The following is a 27638-nucleotide window of genomic DNA, read 5'->3' as shown; positions in this document are numbered from 1 at the left end:
TTTTACTTTCCAAGTTACCCTTAATGAAAGATTTGTTGCTTGTCTGAATATTTCAGTATATCCTCTTTTAAAAATGTATTCTACCCAGAAAGGAAGTAGGAAGCAAAACTAAGTAAAGCAAGTAGTCATACATGAATAATTTTAGTAGAGTAAATGCAGTGGGATTGATCCTCCAAAGGACAGAGCTACATTCCCAGTGGGGTCTGGATATTGTAATCTTGTGATTTGTAATTCTCACAGCCTAAATGGTTCTCCAGTCCTCGTTCAGGGACTAAATAATTAAAAAGCCAGCAACATGAGCACATATTAGCTAGAAAAAAATGTCAAGAGTAGCAGATCCTCAACATAATTCCCAAAAGACAGCTAAGACCATTGTTTTACTAATGACTGCCAGCTATACATGCAAGTTAAACACATCAATTAGGTAATCCATTCCTCATTAAAAAAGTGCAAGATGCATGCTGTCACAATCTAAAACTAAAGAGCTCAGTGGTTTGAGTATTCAGGAGGAGATTCAATTTTGAATCCTTACCCACCCAGAGCTGGAGTGAGGGCTTCAACCTCCCTCACCATGTGCCAAGACTGGGGGACACAGGATAGAGAGGGGAAACCCTGATCTCACTGAGTGATGATACTAAGGAGAATAATTAAATATTCACTGAAGCAAGGACTTGACCTAACTCATCCATATCTCTGATGAATGCCCTCATTACCAGGCTACAGAGTCATATTTCCTCTCTTTCTGTAGAGATGCATACTTAATTTCTTAAGCAACGTGAGGAGAGCTCCAAACAGGATGACTGAAGGAAACACACTTGTGCATATATAACTCTGTGCTTGAAGTGCTCTGCTGGCAGGAAAGAGGCTCAGCCCAAGCTCCTTCAGCAGAAGACAACCAAAGGGAGCCTCGTTGAGGAGTGAATTTTCTGGAGACCTAAATGTGCACTGGAACCAGTCAGGTAACTAAACAGTAACTGTCTCAATAAAGTGTAAATGAAATACACCAATCTCTTCCTCACTGCCCCTCAAGTACAGCCCAGTCCAGGAAACAGGCTGGATCAGGTACTCGGAGAGAGAAGGAATGGATGGCAGAGCTATTTTGAGATTTCTGCAGGGCTTTGGCTCCAAGCAGTTCAGAGGCACTGAAGCTGAGGTACATGCTTGGTGGGCAGAAACCCGGGTGCCAAAGAGACTCTTGCCAACTCAGTTTTACTCACATTTAGGTGCTGGCAAAAGCTAGCCACAATATTTAACATTTTCTTTGGTAAATGTATTTAAATGTCAGGTGTCTAAGTGGACTGAATCCTCTCTATTTCTAAAAGGCTTGCTACTGCAAAACTTTGCAAGAAATCCAGGATCCCTGGTGCTTTGATGAGCTCAGTCCAAGACTGGCATATGTCTTTCTCTTTGTTCTTCTGTGGACCACTCAGTGACTCTTAGGACAGTTCCAAGTGTGACTGTATACCTGTAGGGCCTTTAGATAATTCTATGTAATTCCTGATGGGTATGACAATCTTGTTAATTAAGAACAACTTATCATTTCAGATTGACTTACTAGTGGGCTGTTCCATATCCTTTTGTCTTGGTAAAGCCTATTGATATTGCAACCACTAATGCTGGTAAACCTGAAAGAAACCCAAACAAAACAGTAATAACCATTAAATGCTAAGCAAAATATGCCTGGACAAAAAATGACAGGGCACACTAATGCAAAATGGCCAATTTTCCATGGAATGAGTCATTTAATGAAACAGTACTATTTCAGGATTTGTTTTTCTGAAGCACTGGCAGGGAGAAGGACACTGTTTTCTACCCACCATATATAGCTTTGATGTAGCTAAAGTACTGGTACATTTGACAGGTCTTAAAGTGAACTATGAAGAGGCCTCATAAATATTCAGTGAATGTTTTTTCTTTTTTTATTTTGATTTTTTGATATTATACCACTTTGCTAAAAAAAATCTAAATTTTTGTTAAAACATATTTATATATATATAAGAAAAAGCTAAAATACACAACAGCATAACATGAGCTTGAGATAAGGTGGAAAGTGTCCTAACGGTTTTGTTTTCAGCAACATGCTGTCTACTATCTTTTGGGTTTACTAAAATAATTATGATACTCTTGACATTGTTGCTGCATTAAAGGTTTCATCCCAATGATTCTGAGGGAATTAATTTTATGGACTTACCCCATCCAAGGCACAAGAAACGTTTCCTTATCAGCCGTGTCCTAATTTTCCCAGTAACAGCCATATATGACTGCCACGCTTCTGTCAAAACCCAACAGAATGAAGCTAAGAAGAAGAAGTGTAAAAATGCGGTGGTTGTGGTGCAGATGCCCTGCAGGGAGCAAAGAGAAACTCACACTGAATACTTAGGGACACTCACTTCTCATTTCAATTCAAAGAGTTGTCATATTCTATCATCTTGACCTTTATCCTTAGCATCAACTCCCCCTTCATGATGTGGTGGCCACAAAATGAGAAAGAAAAAAAGATGCTGATGGGGATTAAGCAGAAGAAGTTTTGACTGTGCTGAGCAGGGGCAAAGAACACAAAATAAAATATGACACCAGATTTTTCTCTGCACATTTACTTTGACCAGGGATCATCATAAAGCTATTGTGATAAGCTAGTTACAAAGTTACTGATTGTAAGACCTCACAGAGCTGAACAAAGAAAATGTGGGAATACAAATGCTCTTAATTGCTAGTTATATTTTCTTTCCCTCTGTGCCAGAAGACCCCGACTGTAAATCTGGATTTTAGACAATAGATGAAGTTTGATTTATTTTATTTTAAAATTTAAATCTTATAGACTGTTAGCCTATTGGATTATGCTGCCTGAGATGTTGTTAGTTAGGTTTAAGTATCAGAACCTTAACAATTACCCTGGATATAATTTTTATGGGTGTCAGTCTGTTGTCGTCTGAAAAGTATTTTGAGCACATGCATTTGGCTTTCTTTTGTCACCATAGCCCTTAATTAAACTTGACATTGTAGCTTATATAAATGAGCTTCTTGGCATAAATAATGATCTACCCTCTACTGTGTTGCTTAAAATACCAGTTGCATGCTCTCAGGCTATAAAATGCAGTACGTCAGAACCAAAACCACAGTAATTTTGAGAATAACCTAAATCACAATTTATCCCTATCACAATTCTAAGAGTCAAAATTACATCAAGATAAAAAAACCAAAAAAACCAAAACAAACCCATACAGCCAATATAAGCAATGCAAGGATGTAGTTGTAAAAAGTAGAAATTATTTTTATGATTATTTGTTTACACAGAAGACACATCTAATAGGTATCTTCCAACATGTAATAAAAAGTTAGTATTTTTTTTACTTAAATCCCAGTTCAGCAAATTATTTAGGAAGAAAATTATATATATATATTTTAATTATATATATATCCTAACGCATTTTATATATATCATAACAATGTATAGATGTTTTCATATATACATTGTTGAATCAAGGCTGGTATATCCAGAAATCTGGGAGGAATATGTCTCTAAATTACATGGATTCATAAAATCTCTCCTGTATGTGACTGATAGCAGTATTTCCTGGATATGAAAAATACTTATTTTAAAGGAAAGATATGCAGTGAACTACATAATAAATATAATAGAAAAATATAATAGAAAATATAGAAATGTCCTTTCATTTGCTATCTGGTTTATATGCTATGAATTCCTACTATGCAAGTTTAGTTTGTTTTCCTATCAATGTTTCTGCAAAAGTAAGCATGTCCTGTAGAGAAACAAGAAGTTTACAATAAAAGAACTTTTGAGAAATAATACAGAATCTTTTAGGGAGAAAATGCATAGGTAAAACACAGTATTATCCTGGAAAAAAAAAAAAAGTAAAAAAAAAAAAAAGGTGAATATACCATTTTCTTTATAAATACTGCAAATACAAACAAATACTGATATTTTTGATGAAAACATTGCTAACTTTTTGCTGAGTATAGACTGTATGATTTAGTTCATAATTTATTCCTTGTATTGAAAGAAAAATAGATGATAATCTGAGACAAATGTGGACATGGCTGTTGTGGAAGAAAGAACTGTGATAAAAATATTAATGATCATTTTGATCACAAAATGAGAAGACAGAAGCAAGTTGTATTAGAAATGATCTGTGCTCTAGCTGAAATATATGACTGCTGATTATAACTACTCTAAATGGCAGACAGGGTTTTTCAATGAACACCAATGGTAAGTCTGTATCACTGATACAACATACTTCCATCATATACCATCAGAAAGATGCAAATCAGCCTCAAAATATCAACTAGCAACCACTGTGGGATCATGATGACAGAATCATATGAAGGCAGTGCTTGAAGTGAAGTCAGCCTCACTCCTTCCCCAGCCAGAGGAGCAGTCCTGGCAAATGAAAGTCTCCTGTCCCACATATACCCATGGACTCAGCACAGCTGACCAATATCTCCCCTGGAAATCGCTTTTATGCAGTTCTGTATCCTTCCCTTTGATACATGAACAATGCTTTTTTTTTTTTTTTGTCTGAGAAAATGTTATATATGGGAAGTCTATTTCTAAATAACAAAACTTTATTTTCACCAACAGCTGTTATTAAATGGGGCATTGAGTATCTCTAGCCAGGGAGCTATAATTTTCACAAGAACTTTATTAGTATTTTTTTCTTTCTCACTGGGTCATGGACTACTCCAGTCTCTCTTCTGTTTCCATTTCTCTGACGCCAAGAGACCACCACATCCCCTTACCTTGATGCACATGCAGCAGCATCACTACAACTTTGGGTCCTATTACTCACAGAAAGCTGCAGTGTGTCAACTTGTCTGCACCAACAGTGGTACACGTCTTCCCCATTGCTTTAGGATAAGGTCTTTCTTGTTTTTTTCTAATTCTAAATTATTAAAATGCAATGAATTGATTACCTGTGCCAAGCATCTGTCAACTTGCAACAAATGAATTTTAACAACCTAATTTATGCACTATTTCTTCAAGCTTCTGAAATTAACTCAATTCTGTTATTCTAACCTCCTCTTCCTCCCATTGTTATTATTCTCAGCTCCCCATATTTAATTCTAATTACAAGTAGGGGAAGGGAGCTTTTCTGTCCAAAGTATGCACAATTTCATGAGCTTTAATTGAATACAAGTGTAGCTTTAATCGAGTACAAGTGTTTCACTACCTTGAATATCTAAGTAAGACCATTCATCCCTTTTTAATAAACAATATAGTATTGAAAGCAAGAGCACACATCAGGTATCAATTATTTTATTCTTTCATTCTTGTAAGAATGAAACTCCAAATGAGAGTACTGAAGCATAGCTGAGAAATGTAAAGAAGAGTGGAAATTCAAAGCTACTTAATCTAGTGATTAATGTAATTATGATAAATGATGTAGAGAACATTTGTCCATTTGCATGACCTAAAAAAGGCAGGTCATAAATGAAATCTCAAAATAAAAATTTATCTCTGTTTCTGGAGCATCTGGTTGTTGGTTGTGTTTTTTTAAGTAAAACTGTTTTCTTTTTTTAATAGTGGTGTGAGCAGACCTACACAAAGACTTAAGTAAGGACACATGATTTTTCTTCTTGCCTTGAAACAGGTTCTTTTTAATTCAACAAAGTAGTTGCCTGTTTCTGGATTCTGATAAATCATATAAGAATTAAAGCTACCGGAAAATGAACACAAAAAATTAAATCTGTATTGGTGACAGTAAAATGAATAGCACTAAAATCCACTTGGATGGATTATGTCATGAAGTAGAAATGAAAACTACTAGAAAATTATACAAATAATAAAATTTCTTGGAGATTAAAAAAATCTTGACCTTGAATTAGCTATAAGAAGATAAACCTAAGGAAATAAATTAAATGGGTGCTAATTTTATGAAGTTCTGAGCATGCACTGAATACACAAAGGGCACTTGAAGACCACAGAAAAGAATAAATGAAACAAAGAACAAAAAAAACCAGAGAGAATGCAAAGGATGTAGCTAAGAACAAAAATATAATTATTCCAAAACTGGTACATTTTATTGGCTTTTTGTGACTCTGAAGTTCTCAGCTTTAAAAGAGTATCTTTACCCTCTTTAAATTAAAAATATAATTTTATAAAGTAAAATACTGCTTATGATTCTTAATTTTATTTATTATTATTATTTATTTTTAAACTGATATGCACAATGCAGTACCTTTCTCTCAGGAATTGCAGAACTTATTATCCTGGTCAGATAATATTGAATTGTAGATTGAATATTAATTTCTAGAGTAAACTGTCATGAAACAGTAGATGGACTTTTCGAGGTTGTGGGACAAAGAAGTAAGGGCTTGCATCTCAGGAGTGTTTTTCTTGAAGGGGAGCAGATTTTCAATGACAAACAAATATGGAAAGAAAAGTTGTCTCTTCATTCGCAAACATATTTGAAACTGTTAGGACCTTAAACACCTCAGAAATCATAGCTGCAGACTTTCATGTTTCTCTTCCATGATCATTAATGTTCCTGGCACTCTAAAGCTCTGAAGGTACTATTTTATTTAAAAAAATCACGTTCTTTTGTTTTGCCAGGCTCAAGTACTGTTACAGCACTTGTTCAAGCAAAAAAATCAGGAAATCTAATGCCCATATTGAAAATAGCACTATAGTGGAAGGAAGTGTTCTAAAATAATTTTATTCACATTTTTAATCAACAGCTATGAAACTATTTGCTTTAATTTATAGGCAAAATTTTGGATCATCTAAAAATCTTTCCTAGTGTTCTTAAAAATTGAAGGCTTACATGGTTTAGCTTCATTACATTGTGTTCTGATATCTGGCATGATAGCCCCAACTAATCAACATTTGACTTCATAGGCATTTATGTGAAAAGATATGCACAGTTAATTACTATACTGCAGGATTCTGTAAGCAGTACAATATGAATGTCACTCCTGGATTTTTAAAGCAAGACAATTTTTTTAGGGCAACAGCAGGGGGTTTCAAGTAGTTATGTGACCTGCCCCACAAAGGTAATGAACAATAACTAAGGACATTCAATTTTATTGTTTGCCCACAACAAGCAAGATGCCTTTCTAGGTTCTGATAAACAGCTTATAAGCTGGCTGTAAATGACTCCATGGTTTATGCAGTTCCTTTCGTTTAGTTTACAACTACAGTCTCACAAAGTCTCTGTATCATCAACAGCACTACAGTGCCACAGGAAGACATTTTCAGTACCCAGTTTTGAGGTTTTGTTGGTTTGTTTGTTTTTGTTTTTTTTTTTTATCACATGTGAATTATCATCACAGTTGTTAAACTTTGGGGCCACAACATGTGCCTGGTCTCAGGGTGCAGTATTATTTGTTCAGCTGTTTCAATTTAAGGTTGATTTGTCTGTCATACATTGTCTTCCCTTCTGGAGTATGTCCTCTTATCTGACAGTATAATGTCAGTGATCCTAGTGCAATTCTGCAAATGAGACTGAAAGAAATAATATACTTTAAACTGTAAGTTTTCCCTGCATTTGCATTTTCCAGACACACTTTAGATATGTCTCTTCTTAGTTTTACTTAAAGGTTCTCTAGATGCTTTACTGACAAATTCAGTTCCTGCTCCTCTTTTTCCAATGTTTACCTCAAAGTTATTTCTAAAAATTGCCTCTCTGTGGGTAAAGCATTCACGATTTTTACTGACACTTACGAAGATCACTCAGAATATCTCCCATTTTTTCCCCTGATTCAGAGTCCAGCAACAGAGGTGCTGCTCATATCTGATCCATGAAGAGTATACGAAGGCTTCTTTATAGCTTCCACTCTTTGCAGTTATTTTTCTTCAAAGTTTTCTGATAGTTGTCACCTTTATCACTCATATCAATAACCTCTGCATTTAAATTTGATACTGTATAGTTGTACTTCAGCACCCCTCAGTTATGTCAATACTGCTAGTTTTTATCCAAACTAATTCCTCTGCTTGCCACTGTTCTTCTCTAGACCTTATAATGCACACAGTACAAAATCATTCTATCAAAGCAGATGTGAAGGGATAGGCTGCTCATTTTTTGGGGTGGAAAAGAATTAATGAAAGTTGCTTGCTGTATGTACAAGCCTTCCTTGCATTTGCATGGCAGAATCTGTCTATGCTTGCAACAGTAAAGGCATCCTTTATGGACTGGCATGTGATCCATACTGTTAAATTGCTAGTGAATTCCTTGGCACAGTACTGACATGGGCCAAAAAATGTCTCCTCTTCCAGGCCATGCATGGATTGAAAGACAGCCTGGGCCAGGAACCCTGCCTTATGGTCAGCCTGCATACAACTGTCCTCCTGCACTGGTTGTAATGGATGCATGCCATGTTGTGCTAATTTGCCTCAGGGCTATGGAAATATGTGTGGCTCATTTTGTTTACTGGTTGGGATAGAGGCAAGTAGTCCAGCTGGATAATTCATAATATGCTCAGATATTGCTAACATATGAGACAGTAAAATTCATTCTGTGTTGCTTACAGGATTCTCCGGAGATTGTCAGTGCAATGCACAGGTTTGTAATATGCTAACTCAGAATTGCTTTCTTGGTGGCATGCCTACTCTAAATTGAAATGCCTGAAAAAAAGGACAGTTTTTATACAGTTATGCTCAGCCTCATTTTAGTCTTCCTTCTGGTTTGGATTGTTATTGCTAGGTTATATTCAAGCAAATGAGTTCAGCACAGCAATACCATAGCACAGGTTACTCAGAAACAATTTAATTTCTTTGACTGCAAAATGTGGCAAGAGAAGCTGTGAACATGTATATTTTTCTGGGCAGGCAGGAAATGAAGGAATAGAATCCTCTAATCATTTACAGGATTAATTCAAAAGCCAGTAGAAAGATTTCCGTTAATTTAAGTGGGCTTTATATTAAGTGTTATAGATACAGAATAAGGGATGAAAGGTGCACGAGCCAAGGCTTATGACTTTGCTTCTTATCATAAGTGTTTTTAACATTTGCAAAGTATTGAATATTTTTCTGATAAGTGAATATGGTCTACTTCACATTATCAGTTTATTCTGTTAGCTTTGATGTTAAACACTTTAAATGAAATAAATGCCAAATCTATCAGGACAAAGTAACCTATGTCCTCACATGAATATGTTGTGAAGTTTATGAAGCTCAGAACAGCAGGTTTTCAGGCAGACATAAACGAAAATAAGAAGTGCTTTGCAACTCTGAAGCATACAATCAATTTAAATATAATTTTTTCAACTTCCTGACTAATTGATCTCAAATTGCTCTCACTACCAGTCTTTCCTTGTTCTCTTATTTTCCTTGTATTTGTTGTTAGCTTGTTGGTTGGGTGTTTTTTTTTTTTTTTGTGGGGGGTTGGGTTTTTGGGTTCAATTTGTTTTGGTTTCCTGAAAAATCAGTCCTTTTTGGTGTAAAGTGGTCATGCTCAGTTCTGGTGAAAAAGGAGAAATTACTGGCATGCTTTCTTACAACAACTTCTTTATTACTGAGCTATTGAGGAATATCAATTAAAAAATTAAGTTGAAGGGGATGTTATCCTGAAAAATTACTCTATAAAAATAGTTTTATGAGTTTTGGAAACCTCAAAGTTTTGCAAAAGCCTGAAAGTTTTCTTATTTAAAGATGGACAACATACAGATTTGTGGATGAAATATATATTTGCTTTTTGAATTGACTGGCAAGCAAAATTAACCACGTCTTTAAAAACCATTGAAGAACTGATGTTCTTAAGAATGTTCTTGTACATCGTTGAGTGTAACAGAATAGAAGCAGAACTGAAGGTGCATTGTGAACACTGGTGATGAAAGTGAAATTTGTCCTGAAAACTCTCTGTAACTGTGACAGAAAAAAAAGGAGAATGCATGCTGGCTGTCAGTGTTTCTACTGGGCTGTCAGAAACAATCCTATTTACTTGGGAACAATGCAAATTAAGGTGGAGATTATAGATAAATAATAAAAAAGCTTCACTTATGTTGTTACAGTTTGGTTTTCAGGACAGTTGTTTTTTCGGGAACAGTTTTTAGACTCTAAAAATTCCATATTGGTTTAATTTTAAAATATTGACTGTGCAGTGTGCTGTTTTAAATGAAGAATGCTTTTGGCAGCTTTGAAGAGATATAACAATGAAACAACTGCATTTACAATGAAGCAAAAGCTGTGTGGCTGTAACATACAACAGTGTGCTGTATATTCATTTGAACTTATTACGTAAAGATATCCATATTTTTAGGTCTCTCATTGCCTTGTGCAAGTAGAAATATTTGATTGCATTAGCATACTAATGGCTATACCTGTTTGGAGAAGAATGGAGGATACAAGAGCCAACAGTCAATTACTGTGATGAGCAACCTGTAGTAGGGTGTTCCAAAGGTCCTGAGTCCTCCTAACTTTAATTTATTTAAAAGTTCACTGTGGGCACTTCATGAGCAGCTAGGGGCAATAAGCCAGAATTGATAATGGAGGGGTGGCTGAGCTAAGCACAAGGGTTACACATGAGTCAGCAATGACTGCAGTAAAGAAAAGAGTAGTTCGGAGCATAGTTGAGAGGGAGTTTCCTATGGAGTTCTGTGAATAAGAGAAGGAGGTGTCCAGGCACTGACAAGAGAAGGAACTGAAGGAACTTCCTTGAAGAGATGGCATAACAGAAAAGGGTAATAGAATGGATACTGATATGTTCAAGTCAGTAGAGCTTAATATGTGAGGCCTCATACTCCTATAGAAGGATCCAAGTGCAGACAGTATAAACTGATGTCCTGATGGAAAAAATTATCATAAAAAGCCCTCACTGAATAGATAAAAAATAATGCCTTGTGTTGCCCTGCAGTGCTACATGTGTAAAAACTTGCCATCAAACAGTTTTTTTATTTTAGGAAAATGTGATTGTCACTTGAGTATCTGTACTCTTAAATCAGATAATCTGTTTGCTCTATTTTAAATTTTGATCTCATTTGCTAACAATAGAATTGCTATAATTTTAGGGAGTTTCCACAGCAATCAAAATGATGACTGGAATAAGAAGCTCAACAACAAAGCCTGCCTTTCACTTAGACTGACTGCAATGATTATAATCCTGACATATAAAAACAGTCCAACTTCTTCTCTGGGATATTGGTGTCAGCAAATATTTCTTCTCTGCAAAACTGTATGAGTTCCATCTCTTTACACAATTGACTGAAACCATTGAAGAAATAGCTTTGCAATACTATCACATTGCCATGTCACCTGACCTTATTTCTGTTTATTTTTTTAATTGCAGTTGTATATGTAGGTCTTAAAAGTCTTTACACAAGAATAATAATAACAGGAAAAGGATGATTTTGCCCCTAAGGGGACCTTTAGTTTCAAGCATGCTCAGTTTTCTCAAAGGATGGTGTCTTTTAGGATTAGTAGTGCGGATACAGTGAGAAATGATTCCTTCTGCGAGAACTAATTTAAGTCCAAAATATAAATAATCCAGGAAAGAGAGATAGTATCCACATTATTGTGGTCATCCAAAGTTTTTTCATACCACATAACTGTTCATTTTTGAAAAATAACTGATAAAGTACATTTTTTAAACATACATTTTGGCTACATCTATTTTTTCTTACAAACAAAGTGGGTTAGAAAGCATTCATTCATCCTGTGGCCAGCTGGAATGATGCAGAAAATGTCTATATTAGTAAATTTCTTTGTACTCCAAAATAAGGTGGCCACATCCAAACAGCCTGCTGTCAGTGGTCCCTTGCCAGTTCCATCTATCCCAAAGTCAGGGCATTGACTGCAATAATAATAGTTAGATTATTATCTGGGACAAAGTTGTGCCAGAAAGCATGCTAATGCTTCCAGAGTATGGATGATGATTTCATGCCAACGCTTGGGGTCATGCCCACCTACGGTGACATGTAGAACACTTTGGCTTTATTCTCTTATCCAATGAAACATGCTGCAGGTTTGAGCAAGTGCTGTGGACTGACCTCAGCCAGTAGTTAAACACCCACCCAGTCACTTGCTCTCTTCCCCCAGCAAGATGGGGTAGATAATTGGAAGAGCAAAAACAAGAAAAACTTGTGGGTTGAGATAAAGACAGTTTAATAAGTGATGGAAAAAAAACCTGCATTGAGTGATGTGAAGGCAGTCACTCACCACCTCCCACCAGCAGACTGTTGCCCAGCCAGTCTCCAAGCAACAACTTTGAAAAACTACCACAGCTGTATTGCTAAGTACTTTGTCATATAGTATGGGATGTCCCTTTGGTCAGCTGGGTTTAGCTGTCCTTGCTGTGTCCCCTCCTGACTTCTTGCCCATCCATAGTCAGCTCACTGGCAGGGCAGCTGAGAAACAGAGAAGGTCTTGATGCTGTGTCAGCACTGCTCAGCAATAGCTAAAACATCAGTATTTTAGTCAGAAATCCAAACCACAGCACTGTACAGGCTTCTGTGATGAAAATGAACTCCATCCAGCCACAGTCAATACGGGAATGTAGCACTGAATCAAAGTGGAATGCGTGTGTGTTTGTGTCTGCATGTCTGTGTTTCTGCGTCTCTGTTGGTTTACTAGTTTTTAATGTTTCATTTAATTCAAAACTAGATTTTTTTTTTCCCGAAATATGTACTCTGTCCCTGTAGCCTTAGAATCAGAGAACACATTGTCACACTAGAAAAGCAAATGGAGGTAGAAGGCTTATGGATTGCAAAGCAATATTTTCATCGGATAGAAGACAGAAGAGGTTGCTTTAGATCTCTATCAGATCATGTCAACCTGTGAACCTGAAAGTGAAAGAAAAGGGCTGAGGAACAGAATCTCTGATTTGGACAGCTGAAAGTACCCTAGTTCATGTACAATACAGTCAGTGCAAACTTATTTTACCACAGCATAATGAATCACATTAATTCCTCTTATGATCATGATATTAATCTGTAAAGCCTTTAATGCTTTAATGTAAAGTCATGGGTTGTTTTAGAGGCCATCCATCTAATTTTTCACTTCAGGTAGAGATTGACGTAATGGCAATGAAGCTGTGTCATCTACAAGATGAAATTTTGGTTAAAAGAAAGAAATTTTTAATAGAGGGCTCTATTTTATGTAAAACAGATTAAAAAAAAAAGATTATAAACTTTAGAGACCCTCTAAAGATGAGAGGGAAAACATGAAGTAATTATGGGCTTTAAAGATGTTAATGATATCTCAGCCATTTTCACATGGAAGACTGGATAGCAATGGATGCATGTGCACTGAGGAAATCAAAGGAGGCAGTTCCCTGGGATACTTTGCATCTCTGTCTGACCATCAGTTCTGGTGTTTGCATACTGTGGCTATTGGTGTGATAGGTAATCAGATAATTTATGGACATTAAAACAAAAAAGCAACGGTGTCCACAACCGATTGTGACCACACATGTATATGGAAGATTGACTAAGAATGAAATGAGAATAATAGGTAAGAAAGTAAACTTCTCCACTTGATCAATATTTTGACATTAACTTCCACTTATCACCTGCACAAGAAAGCAAAATGTCAAGATTAATTTTTTTTTTATAAAAGGTGAAACCACTTATGCAGCTTTGCATTCTCTTCCAGCAAGGAGGGAATTCTGTCTTTATCCACTGTGTTAAACCAGTAGGATAAAAGGTTTGTGATAATTGCAAAATAGTATTTACGACAAATCAGTGTTGAATCTTTCACAATGGTTCTTTTAGAGTGATTATAAAAAAATGTAAAGTTGTGATTATTAAAGAGGAACACTATAATAACCTGTGTGTTTTAAAGAGACAAAGAATGAAATAGTTTTGTAGAGCAAGGAGTTATAACTACTAAAAGCTCCTTGATTACATTACTTCAAGACAGAATTCTCATTAAAGAGAACAGCAGTCTTCTAATTGGGCCTGGCTTTCTTGCCTATATGCCACTTCCCTCTGTTTCTTCTCATGAAGCCCCAGAAAAGCTTAGTTAGTCCATATTTTGGATGCAATGTAAGGTGAATCCACTCCTGTCAACACAATCTGAAGGAGGAGCTGTGTCATCACTACTATTTGGATAGCACTGATTCCTCATGGATATCAGAGAGCACAAGGGTTTGGTTTTTTTTTTTCCTGCATGTCTTAATATATTCTTCTTATGGGAATGTCTGTAAGGACTCTTGTTAGGACCCCAAAGCTCTCTGCAAGGCTTCATATGTACTGGTTTCACCTTTGCTTGACTCCTAGGGAGTTTAATAAGCCTCCTGCTGGAGAAAAAAGGGGTTTCTTAAGGAGGAAGGAAAAAACTTGTGTAGAGACACTGGGAAGAGTACACAGAGATTTCAACAAGATAACCTACAAGGAGAACTAGGGCCTAGCAACATGATAGGTTTCTTCAGGTGGGCTTTAGAAATGCTCTTAGATAATGCATGCCAAAAGATTTGAAAAGCTTCTCATTAAAGATGCCTACAGCAATAAAAGAATATTTCAGAGTTTGCTGTTTCAGGGAGAAGTAGAGAACCAGAGATTCTACACAATCAGTTTGAAGAAGGTCTCATCAGTTTCTGAGCTGTGGATATACATACAGCAACAAGAAGAAGCAGGCAGTGTACAAGGCCCCCATTATGAACGCATGTTCAAAATGTACTTTATTCACGTATCTGTGCATTTTTCAGAACAATGAAGTTATTCTGAGATTCACATATTTATTTGGGCTATTTAATCTTCTGCTCTACTCATAATACTTGCACATGCACAGGAAAGATATTAATACTTCTTAACGTGATTTGTATTCCCTGATGACAGATATGAGATCATCATGTGAATGAACATATATTTTACCAAAGAGAGGTTGAACTTAAATGAAACTACATCTTTACTGCTTTTAGCTCAGTGTTTTGATTTGCATATGCTTTGTGCCTGAGTCAGAGTGCAGTCTTATTGAGTGAGGAACCCCTAGTGCTCTCCCTCACTGTTGGTACTTGGCTGAGCACTCTGGGACACCTGATAAACATGATTGCTAATAATGTAATCACTCAGGATGATGCCTTAACAGAGGTCTAATTCTATCAGTGTCTTTACCCCAGGAGATTTAGTATAGCTTTAGGGACAAGTACAGCAGTGAAAGACAGGTTAGAGCAAATACATTTCTTGAAGGCTGATCTTATATGTTAGTCAAAGGGCAAACAGAACTGCTCAGTTTACAAAACTGCTAATTTATCTTCACCCCATATATCTGAAGAAGGACTGATTTTGCAGTGCTACTTATCCAAATCTATCATTGCTTAATAAATTACTCATGTGTTTCTGACTGCCTCTTGTCATTGATTTTAGCTCTAGTCAGCTTTAAGTGTGCTGCTATTTCCTGTTTTTTTTTTTCCCTCACTAATATTACCTTCTCAATCCATGCTAGGCACATAGTTTCTAAAGATAAATTGTTTCCAGCCTTTGAAGGTGGAAATGCTGTGATGGCTTTATGGTAAGTGCTTGGTAGTAATTATTTTAGAGCTACTGTCGAATCAGCTTCAGCCAGATGAGGCGGATATTTTGTGGCTTTTTTTCTTTTCCCTCTCTCTCCTATAAATAACTTTGCTATATTTAGCTTTTAAAAATAATTTTAAAGAATATTTTTTACTATTTTATTCTACATTTAGTTGGCCAATTGTAAGGCAGCTTTCTGTCTGTATGTGGCACAAAAGCATTGGTTGACATTACTAATTAAAAAAAAAAGACTTTTCTGGTGAGAGCACTCATTCTAATTACTCAATTTATCTCAATAAACTATCACCATATACAATTCAAGCCTTCATCTTACACTTTCATATTCTAACTCACAACCCACCTAATATTAAGTTTTCAATTAAAAAAAATGTGGAGTTTATTATATTTGTAAGAAAATTGCTGGTGCTTAAAAATATAAGCACATTCTGATGAAGTTGAAATGATGACACTTTGGCTTGTATCACAGCACTGTTTTATGCATGAAACATAACAGCCAACAGGATGCAGCCGATCATCTGCAATTTTGTCTGAGTGTTGGATACACATGAATCAGTCTCATCTGTGGTGCTTTTTAAAATTTACTTCCAGTTATTGTGAGGAACTGTAAAGACAAACAACTCTGCTCAGGATATAAATAATGTGATTTGCATCCAAATAAAATTTTAAGTGTTAGAAGTAGGATGCTCAACATATTATTTTTATGTCATTGATAAGTCACAAAATTGAAATGTGGAACTCACTGCTTTAGTATTTGAAGGTAGGCAAAGAGCTCATAGAATCACAGAATTTTTTTGGTTGGAAAGGACTTTAAAGATCATCCATTTCCAATCCCCCTGCCATGGGCAGGTACACCTTCCACCAGACCAGGCTGCTCAAAGCTCCGTCCAAACTGGCCTTGAACGCCTTGAACACTGCCAGGGATGGGCATCCACAGCTTCTCTGGGCGACCTGTGCCAGTGCCTCACCATCCTCATAGTGAAGAAGTTCTTCCTCATATCTCATTTAAATCTACCCTTTTCTAGTTTAAAGCCATTACCCCTTGTCCTGTCACTACTTACCCTTATGAAAAGTCCCTCTCCAGTTTTCTTGTAGTCACCATTTAGGTACCAGAAGGATGCTACAAGGTCTAAATGAGTTTAAAATGGAGTAGAGAGCAGGCTGACTTCTTGATGCTTTGGATGCAGTCCTGGCTCAAAAAACCTTTAAATTGCTCACTGCAAGAAGTCAGGAAGGCATATCAGAGGTAGGATCATTCATTCTCTGTTCCTATACTGTTTCCTATATGTCTAGTTAGCACAGTGAATAAGACAGATCACTGAGCTGATCTGATACTGCTGTTCTTATGTTCTAAATCTGAGAGGTAGCAAATTTGTATCAAATAATTTTACAAAACCAGGTCAAATCATGAGGGATAAATGTGAAATCATGCAAAAAAAAAAAAACCCTTCATCTACATAGTTATGAAGAACAGACATTCCTCTGCTGGTCTGTTTACAAAAAGTTCCAAGATCCTCAGTAAAACTCTTCTGTACAGGTGCCCAAACCAGCACCAGCTGCTTTCACTCCTGTATTGCCCATGAATATCAACCCCACTTCATAATAGCCATCACTCTTCAGTCTTACTTATTTTTTTCCAACAATAAAGTATATCAATTTTAGACCTACTGTTCTTATATGAAATACTTTGTTTAAATATAAACAAACAGTATTTTGTAAAAATTAATTTCCTGTACTTTCATACAGGTTTCTTTTTCTCAAATAATTTACTGGCCTTTTGGGGCAGTCAGTTTTGCAGTTCTCTGGGTATTCCCATTTCCTGATTGTTTTGGACATTTTTTCTACAGCAACAGAAGAGACACGCAAAGGTTTAATGAGTCAGAAATATAAACCTTTCACATAAGGAGAGCTTTGGTATAAAGTATAGTATCAGAAACCACTTATTAAGGTACTGAAAATCTGTACATCTGCTACTACAGTCAGCAAAACTGTTAGCTGGCTGGCTGACCTTGGGCCATTTTTGGTTTTATTTTCCTGTCTGTACTTGCCTTCCTCCAGCTATAAAACAGTAATGATGACACACACACCACTTCCATGAAACACTCAGACTTGAAAAGGAAAAGTTACATATCTACGTATATTTGGAGTAATTGCATTTTAAGTTGAAAATATCTTTTTTTCTTATAAATTTTTATCAAAGGAAAGAAATTTAGTGTAATGTCTTTTAAATATCTGTTAAAAGGGAGGGTCAAGTATAAAGCAAACAACCACATGCTCTTCCAAGCTTGACAGATGTTTGTATGTGGACACTATGTTTTATGTTTCTATCAATACCTGTCACTCAACAGAAAAATGCAAAATGCAAGAGAAGGGAGAGTGGGACAGAGATTTTTTTTTTTTTATCTAAATAAGCTAAAAAATGTTGCCATAGAGACTAATTTAGACACTATAAAGTAACTTTATGTGTTACTGTTATTTTGCTTTCTGGTATTCTACCTGACTGAAGCCAACAGCCTCAGCAAGGTGCCTGGTGTTAACAAAAGCAAAGTAGCAAATCCATAGAGGACCTTACAGGCTATTTTGAATCTGTGGCTATCTGCAAATTTGGGGTAAATTACTTGATTCAAAATCTAGTAATATAGCCACCAGAAGCCAGGCCAAGAAATGTGGCTCTTTACAGCTGTTTTGTTGTATAGCAGCTTCCTGGCAATTATATAAATTCTTTTTTTCTAAGATGAAAAGCAAAATAATAAATCACTTTTCTGGCCCTTTATAATCACTGGAGTCTTTTTTAGGGACAATTTTTTTCTTTAATTATTTTGTGTATGTGCATACACTTTTGGTGTTTTTTTTCTGTGAGTTGAAAAAATACATAGCATTCTTGAAATTGCTGGCTGTTGATACATATCTCTTATAGCCTTGTTACACATTTGTAGCCAGTACAAGCTATCTGGAGTTTAGGTTTGGTTACTTTTTTAGCAATGAGAGTTTAACAAATTGATGATCAGGAGTAATCCTCTGTTAACAGAAATACTGAATTTTCAACTGAATTTTGATACAAGAATCATTGCCCAGTCTTTTATGTGTGTGCCAGGCGCATTTCTTAGAATTCTACTTGAAAAGAAAAATGTATTTCTTTTTATTTCATTTAAGTTTTCAGGGAAGGAATGTTTCAGTCACTGAAATAGACATCTTTAGAAAAACAATTCTGATACAAATAAAAAGGAGGTTCATATATGTCTGCAACAGAAAAGCACAGCTGAGACTAATTGCTACACTGCTTCCCACTCTCATGGCTTAAACCCATTAAACAAGACTGTGTGAGCTTTGCACTTGTTTCGTTTATCCTAACCATTGGACTGGTTCATCTTATTCTAATCCTGTTTTTTTCAGTCCTTGGTTTGAAAATGATACGTCAGGAATACTTATACAGCACTTCTTCCAGAGGTGAGGGATTCAAGACATTTATTTTGTTGTGTTAGCAAAGCTGCTAGAATTAATGGAATTATATCTGCCAAAACATGGTGATAAATTTTAATGAAATAATCTTCCTAGTTCAATTGAAACTGAATGGGCCAGATCTTTGCTCTCTGTGTGCCTTTTTTACTGGCCAGGAAGCTGTTCACCACAGGAAATTCTAAAGCCATGATACTGACAGGCATTTCATCCACTTTCTGCGTAGTGCTGGGGCTTGGTCAAGGTAGGTTTGCAGCTGGGCCTGGGTTAGAGCTTCCTGCTAGTTCCATATGAGTGTAAGGGCAACACTTACCCTGATAATCAGTTTTTTGCTTCTTTTTTCTAGGCAACTGATTTGTTTGACAGGTATTTCTGGTGTTGGGAAACGTCAGTTTGACCACCAGAAATGATCTGTGTCTATATCCACATTTGAAGTCATGGGTTGGGCAGTAGTTTGTGTAGTTGTCCAGAGGAGAGGAGTCAAAATTGCAGAAGGGTGAGGACAATAAGCAGGAAGAATATCCCCATTTGAGAATTTTTCAGCTGAAGCTCAAATATTTGGGTTTTTTTTGTTTTTACATGGGCACCCACTGTGATATGAAGAGTGGAAAGAATCATGATGTCTAAAGGAGGCATAAAGAAAAAAAAGCTTCATAACACTGCTGCAGGAGTGAATTAACAGGGAAAGAGGAAAGTCAGCTCTAGAACTCTACAGTAATGAAGCCAAGACTGCAAATGTCTGTCTGATAAAGGTCTTTGTGAGGGCCTTATTCTGTCTAGAGACTTCAGCAGCATCAGTGGTTTGTAGTATAGTTGGAAATTCAGGCAAAACATTCTGATGCATGTCATAGGTGTCAATCTTGCTGAAGACCCTATGTATCCTTTCCCAAGAAAGAAGGACGCAACAAAATACAAGGAATTTTGGACTTGATAAGGCCAAATTTATTGGAAGGTTCCAGGAGCAAGAGAGGAAAAAAAAACCCAAAGACACAGCTTTTACCTCCTATAGTTCAGTCTTGCTGAACCCTGTAAATAGAGAACTTTAAAAGCAGATACTAATAAAAAACAAGATATTTGACAGCATCAGAGATACTAGTTTACCAGTACAGCTTTATTTAGACCCAGAGATCACACTTGGAAGAGCGTCGTCTCAAGAAGTCTTAAAAAATAGCAACATGGTTTACATGTTAGCAGTGTAAGAGGGATTTTATCAGGCAATATTGAGGAAAAGAGAAAGTCACAACTGTGAAAGAATTAACTGAAGCCCGTTAGGGAAGTTGTACGTTTGTAAGGGTATGCAGACAAGAACATGTGATGTCTGCAGCTCAATAGGCATTAATTTGAATACCAGTGGCCAAAACATTATCATAGTCAGATGTCAGTACAGTTTCTTGGCAAATCCACCTAGCTAACAAATGTTTCATTGTACACCTGCATCAAAGCCCTTGTCAGGAAGCTGCGCATCCAATGAGTGTTGGTCACGGATCTTCACACCTGAGCACCTCCAAAACAGTCATTCAGACTGTCAAATTGCCAGTGTCTTTCTACCCTTCTTAAAGAGAGCTGGCTGTGTCTCAGAGACAGTTTCATCTAGATATCTGAATATTCAATCAGGATATGTACATTTACAGTAGAGATGTTAATGAATGTGGTAGATTAATAAATGCAAATTGAAGTCCAACAAGCTATCAATCTGTTTTAATGAGAATATGAATTGGGAAATTCATAAATATTATTTGAATACAGGAAATTCAAGCAGTTTTAGCCAAGCATCTACTCTCCAGGGTGTTTCTAATTAAGATTATGACTGGCTATGACAAATAAATTGAGGAATTTTTATAGATCATTTTTAGTTCTTACATATGTAGAGTCACATACATGACTCTATAAAGTCACAGGAAAGTACAAAATAAAACAACCATTCTAAGACTCTGGTTTTTTTACAGAGTCATCCTATAACAACAGTAATGTTGGGCACAGCTTCATGTGGTCAGCATGCCATAGACAAGCATCAAACAGTTGGAAGAAGACCAGGCAACGGTTATGAAAAGGCCTTACAGAAATTGTCTGACATTGTTTGATATTTACAAGTGGAAAATGAGACATTTGCAGTTGACTTTTTTTCCTCTTGCATTTCAGTATAGAATAAGCCATAAACACTTGGTGGAATTCTTGGGTTCAAAATTCTTGCATGACATTCTACATTAGACTTCAAGATTTTGACTAGTTTTTTTTTCAGCACTGAATACAAAGGCAAAAATACTCATTACAGTGGCCACTATCCTCTGCTTAAATTAAGCAGTTACCAACAAAAGAATAAAAGCTTTAAAGTAAGATTTTCAGGTCTACATTGACCTTGTCCTGGGAACAATCCCAGAATCTGACAGTTAATTTAAACAAACCAGAGATAACTAACTAATGGACCAGACTTGTCAAAAGCCTGTCCAACTCTGCCAGAGAAGGAGGTATCAGTGAAGTCAGCATTCAACAAACTTACGATTGTATTGGAAGGACTGAATTGATTTGCACACAACTGATGACTGAATTTTGAAGAGACAGAAATGTATATTGTATTTTTTGCAAAGATCTCTTCCAAAATCTGAGTGACACAAGGATACAAGCAAAGTCAGTACACCAAAAATAATAACCTGTGCTCTGACTGAGTTCAGAAAATAAGAGAATAAGGTGTTGAAAAAGAGCAAATAAGAAATATTCCTTACCACAATCTAGAAAACTCTTTGACAAAGGGTATGTAGTTGTTTTAGTGTATTTTAAACTTTGGTTTTGGATTTGTTGGTTTGGTTTGGTGGGGTTTTTGTTTGCTTCCTTTGTTGCTTGTTTTGGGGTTTGTGGGTTTTTTTTCCCTCTAATAAGGGCATATGGAAGTTCCTGTACCAGTGACTTTGCAAGGTATATCAATTCCATTACAGTTTCAAGACTTCATCACACCATATTATACTAAATTCAAGTCAGTATTTGCAAAAATGCAGGCAATGTCTATACTAGTGAACTAAGAAGGGCCAGGCTGTGGGTCCAGGCACCTGGCAGGTATTATCCATATTGCTGAACTGCTAGCATGACTGGTGCCATGGTCTCTGCCAAGCAACAATGTGCTGCAAGGTATTCTGCATCATGTTTCACAGGACAACACTGGTCAACAGGCAGCGTGGATACAGCCTGGTTCTTCTGGAAGGCAAGAGTCTGCAAATTGTCCTCAGGGACAAAGAACATTTACTGTCCCATTAAATTAATTAGAGATGTGTAGACAAAGCCATGAGTTTCTGAAACCATAGAATAGAATCATAAAATCATAGAATGGTTAGGGTTGGAAAGGACCTTACAATGATCTAGTTCCAACCCTTGTATCAAAATATAGATATATAGATGTCATTTTCTCTCTCTTAAAACATTCTGATTAATGCTCCCCCCTGCACCAAACCTTAATTTAGAAGTAAAAAAAAAAATGCAGAAAATTTTCTTTCTTTTTTTTTTTTTTTCTCTAAACGTGCCTGGGCAACTATGCTATGAAATATACGGTCCCTCTTGCCACCTGATTTGTGAAGTGGAAAAACTAATACTTCCCTCTAGAAATTCCAAGACACTCAGTTATGAGAACCATATATACATGACTGAGTTGGAGAATGACATGGAATTTTAAAACAAACTAAATGCATTTCTTAATTAAGACAAATATATTCGTAAAAATTTTATAAAACTAGACATTTTACTTTGTCCTCTTCCACAGACAAAATATCTATATATTACATTTACATAGTTTTGTAAAAAGGTTTTATAGTAAAAGACTCACATCCATTTTCAGGATTATGGATTCAGCAGTACTAAAATTTCTACTTCTCCCATTACCCTAACTTTGCATTACATGTGTGTGCTTCAGCTAAAGCTGGAATCTTTTCATATTTTCTACTATTTGAACTTCTCCGGTCCTTGTATGCCTTATTCGTCCACTTGATGAAATGGCACTACATGCCTTTTTGTATATCTATTTTTTTTACACTTGCTTAATATGAGTGAAAAATAGGAGCTGTTCCAGGTTTGTGGCACTTAGGCCTTCTTTGCACAGGAACAAACTATTACATGGAGTCTTTGGCAGTAAAGAGTCAAGCCTTTTATTTTTCTTCTTTTAAGGCTTCCGGATAACTCTGCATCAAATTATTCACAGTGTAGTACCTTTCAACTAGAATATTTTGGATGTCCACAATGTATCTGGCAGATCGTCATACTTTAACATGACTTTTCTTTCACCCCTGCACAGTCATGAGTGAACAATACAGAATTAAATAGGGGTTGGGAATATAGTAAAACCCACAGTCTGAATTCTTTCAGTTTATTATCCCTCATAACTGCTGATATTATACAAAAAGTATTAAGGTACTACTACAGAAGCAATTTAACTGGGTCACTATGCATAGTGCTTTGACCTTTCCCATTAAAATATCAGGGATCACTTATTCTCTTTATTGACTACAGACAGAGCAAAAAAGCTTATATGAATGCAGGAAAAAAATAGGTCATCTAATAGGAAAAAGCTTTCGGTAATGTAACACATTCCATGGGATGTTACAGAAGCACCAATATTCAAATATAGACTGTTTCTACAGGTCACAATTCAGGACTAATAAAGTCATTCCAGATGCAATGTGATGGGTAAGACAATGTCAAACAAAAAATTCAAGTATTATTAAAGCCTTTATGTGAGAAATTGCATGTAAAGCCCATCTTAAAATGTGCAGTATTCTTGTTTGAAAGCTATTCTCTGTATTTGAAATGGATAACCAGTATCAGTAACAACTCAAAAAAAACCAAGCCAGTAAGCAAGTAAAAATAGAGATAAGAAGACCAAGTCTGCATCTATAGGCTTAACTTTTCACTGATAATCTTTCTCCACCTCTAGATGCCTAAACACCTTTAATAATTTTGTGTTGACCTTGGAGAATCTGATGTGCCTTCCTGAACTGCACATGCAAATCTGCCTCTTTCTGGAGGAGGGGTCCATGTGGGTAGATATAGATGTTACTTTTGGGTTTGTTACAAACTTATTTCTCCATATTGGTGGGCAAACCACAGTTGTATCAGATGGCTCTGTTACACAAGAAACATAGGAACATCATTTCATCCTCTTCTAATTAGTTAGTTTTGCTTGAACTCAATTGCTGCTCTAGCAACTTCACATTTCAAATTATATGTATATATATATTATACTCCATTAATGCAAAAGTTTCATGTACAGTCATTGAAAACATACCCAGTTTATTAAAAAAATGTCTTACTCAGCACTAGAAGGTACACTAATCAAAATCATTTGGCTATTATTATTATCATTGCTATTATTGGTTATTTTATGCAAATACAGTTCCACTGGTACTTCACCTGAAATTCCTATCTTCTATGTCTAGAATTTTATATTGTCTATTCTCCACTTCTTGGAGAAACATACAGGCTTTGAAAACAACAAAAATTGATATCTGCCTTTCATCACTTTTGATACCTGTATGCTCTCAAGGGTTTAATAACAGTTTAAAGCATTAATGTAATTCTATGTGCTTTTTACTTCAACATTAACTTTTAAATTGAATTTTATGCTTTTTTTCCTATATTTTCAATTACCTTTCCTTTAATCTTTTTAGGTTTCATTTAACTTTTATTGTTGTATTCTTTCTTTTATTTCTGTTACAGCTATCAATCTCCTTTGAATAGATTCTTCGGTATTGCCACTCTCTTTTTCCCCTGTATTATCCTTTCAGCCTCATTTGCCCCAGGCATACTTCTCTGTCATACTTAACCGACCTTAGTATGTATCATGGAAATCTCAGGTCTGTAATCAGTGAGGGAGATTATAGAGAAAGGGTATATTTGGACATTCATCTAAAGCTTCATTCTTGGAAGATGGATATACTATTTATGTCCTATACAAAGAACTCATCTTTTACCATTCAGGAGATATGACCATTAGCAATCTACTCCTGTATCATTAAAGAAGGGCAATACCCTGTCACTCTAATGTGCTGTCCAAAAACCCTAAGGCTTGCATATTATGCTCCTAGCTGCTTCTTGTTCTTTGTGTATTATTATATTCGCTCCAGAAACCAGATTTCATAAATGATGGATAATAAATCATTGCACCAGGCGTCATGTCAGCTAGTTGGTGTGTTGGTACTCTATCCATTGTACTCTACACCCTCTTCCCTGCTTTCACTTGAAACTCTTGAATTTCTTTCCCATTGTCAGTAAATACTGGCATCATCATGCTATGATATGCTTCTTTCAATCATGAAGATTACCTTGCTACTTAGGTAGGAACTTAGGCTGTTTCTATTAATCTGTTTTTGGTTATTTGCTAAGTATTGGCTTGCCTTGTGACTTAAATACTACTGTGTGATGTGCTGACACTGATCAAAAATAGGAAGAAAGCTTAATGGTGCCATGACCTTGCCTCAGAGTTAGAAAACTTGCATAAGATATTAGAAAACTGCACAGATATAAATGGACTTATGTCTGATCAATCAATTTTACTGCCCTGAGGTTAAGTTGTTCCTTGCTTGATTTGTGCGGGTTAACTGATAAATGCAAAAAAGCAGATTTTTTTTCTTTTTTCCTTTTCTCCTTTTTTTTTTTTTGTTAAGGAATTCCTTGTACGACTTTTTCCTTACATATAATTATAATGAAATGCATATAGGTATTTTTAATCTTAAAAAATCAATAGATTTATATCTTATGTCTTTAAAAAGTTCAAAACGCTTAAGTTTCCTTATTGATCAGAATAGCCATTTTCACACAATGAAGAGTCTACAAAACATTCTGTAATGAGCTCATTAAGAAACTATGTAACTCATATTCTCTAAGATAAATGGGCAAATGAGAAGTGAAAGAAATGATGCATCATATCATGCCCCATACATAGAAACTTAGTCAAGCAAATGTGGACATACAGCAGACTCTCTTTTTGCTTTGCACATGGAAATGTGGTCAAACAGTGTTCAGGGTGACTTGTACAAAAAAAAAATCCTATTTCACAGTGATCACATCTGTTAAATTTTGTCTTTGGTATTGTAAGACCCTTCAGTTGCTCCTACCATTCCACTGATGTCTCTTAGAAAAATTACTTAATGTGGTAAAACTTCAGAGGCAGGTATGAACAAGTCATTAAAATATTAATTGATTATGTCTTTTGCAAGTGTATAGAATCAAAATATTGCCCTCCCTAAAAGAAAACCCATATTTACTTCTTAGTCATTATAAATGATATGCTACAATGAAACCTGAGCTAGTAAGGCCAGCCTGGGAAATCTTTTAATACCATGTTTTCCAAAAGACCAAACTTCAAATATTGAGCTTGCTGCTTTTAACTCATAGGTTTCTTATATGAAAAATGTGAATTTTTGTAATGACAAAGATACAAGGGATATTACTTGTACAGCACATAGGGGGAAGCAGAGAAAACTGAAAGTCTGAATCTTGAAGCAGAAAAGCTTGTCAAGATAAGGACAAAGACTGTTATAAGCAGGGATTCGTAGGCATGAGAGAGAACTCAATATTCTCAGCATTGGCAGATGCTTCTCTCTGAGTGGCTGTCATTAGTCTTTGAGCATGTAAAAAGCAACTGTAATTTTCTACCTTGGAAAGGGTGACTGCTATATGAAAGAAACACAGCAAAGCTGATAGCAGATCTCATCACTAAGCTATATAAATGTATAAATAAGATTATTCTAATTAAAAAAAAATCTGATAGTACTTTAAGAAATTGTCAGTGTTCAGTGTTAGTTCAGAGAGATTTGCTACAGAAATTCCTCTGCAAGACTCACAAGCATGGGAGCTCTCTTCTATTACAAGACATCTTTTCAGTTGATCAAAGAGAAAACTGAGATACAGACTACAGCTGTAAAAAACCTGCCGGCAGTTGATGCAGTGTAATTGAATCTATCTGATAGACTACTTGTAGCTTCCTATGTGTTCATCCATTGATCCGAGACACTACTAATGGTTCAAGTGTAACAGGGAGGAGTTTCAAAACTTCATTTACTAGCAGGCTTAGCCAATAGCTTCAAAAATCTACAGATCCTTAATGGGCATTCTGATTCCATTTGGGATTTGAGGAATCTCTGTCTACCCTGGAGGCTCAACTGGGGAGATTGTCTCAGAAATATTGTTCCTCTTTTGTCAGAGATGTGCCCTTACACACAGTCTGAATCTATGTGTCTTCAGTGAGTATTTCACACCTGGGTCTTTTTTCAATGGAGAAGAGTGAAAAGTGATATTTTGAGGAAGCAGCTTGAAAACGTGCTCTGTTACAGCAGGGTAATAAGATATATATTAGCAATAAATCTATAAACCAATCCCAAAGCTGTATTTTCACAAATTTGTGTATGTTGTGTCTACACTCATCAGGACAGGCCACTAAATGAGTTTCCCCTGCTTGGTTTAACAAAGGATGAAGGCAGGAAAATAAGGAGAGTGAGAAAAGCTAGTGACGTATTAAAGTCATGATAGCTGCATCATCTAATTGTCTTTGGAAATGATGGAACAGGAAGTAATGGATGTAATGATGACCTAAGGAAACAAAGAAGCCTTTCTGCCCGGACAGAAGTGGATAACAAAAACTCTCATTGCACAGGTCCATTCTGAAATATCACGGTATCTGGTTCTGACATTGATGAGTTCAGGCCTTCGATTTTTCTGTTAATTGGGTAAAAACTGATATCTTCTGCCCATTATTGTGTTATCCTATATGTTAGAAAGCATGAATG

General features: G+C 36.0%; 1 protein-coding gene across 1 annotated transcript in view; it reads right to left on the bottom strand.

The window, feature by feature from the left end:
* Positions 1-27638, bottom strand: part of ADGRB3 (adhesion G protein-coupled receptor B3) — a 461694-nt gene that overhangs the window by 39941 nt on the left and 394115 nt on the right. Inside the window, exons 19-20 of the mRNA XM_013130073.2 lie at positions 2192-2342; positions 1556-1625 (exon numbers count right to left, since the gene is read on the bottom strand). Coding sequence (XP_012985527.1) covers positions 1556-1625; positions 2192-2342 — 221 coding nt within the window. The remainder of the gene's footprint in view (positions 1-1555; positions 1626-2191; positions 2343-27638) is intronic.

Source organism: Melopsittacus undulatus, chromosome 3 (genome assembly GCF_012275295.1).
Source record: "Melopsittacus undulatus isolate bMelUnd1 chromosome 3, bMelUnd1.mat.Z, whole genome shotgun sequence".
Classification (NCBI taxonomy): domain Eukaryota; kingdom Metazoa; phylum Chordata; class Aves; order Psittaciformes; family Psittaculidae; genus Melopsittacus; species Melopsittacus undulatus.
Note: the sequence above shows the minus strand (reverse complement) of the source record. Positions and strands in the feature narration are given on the sequence as shown.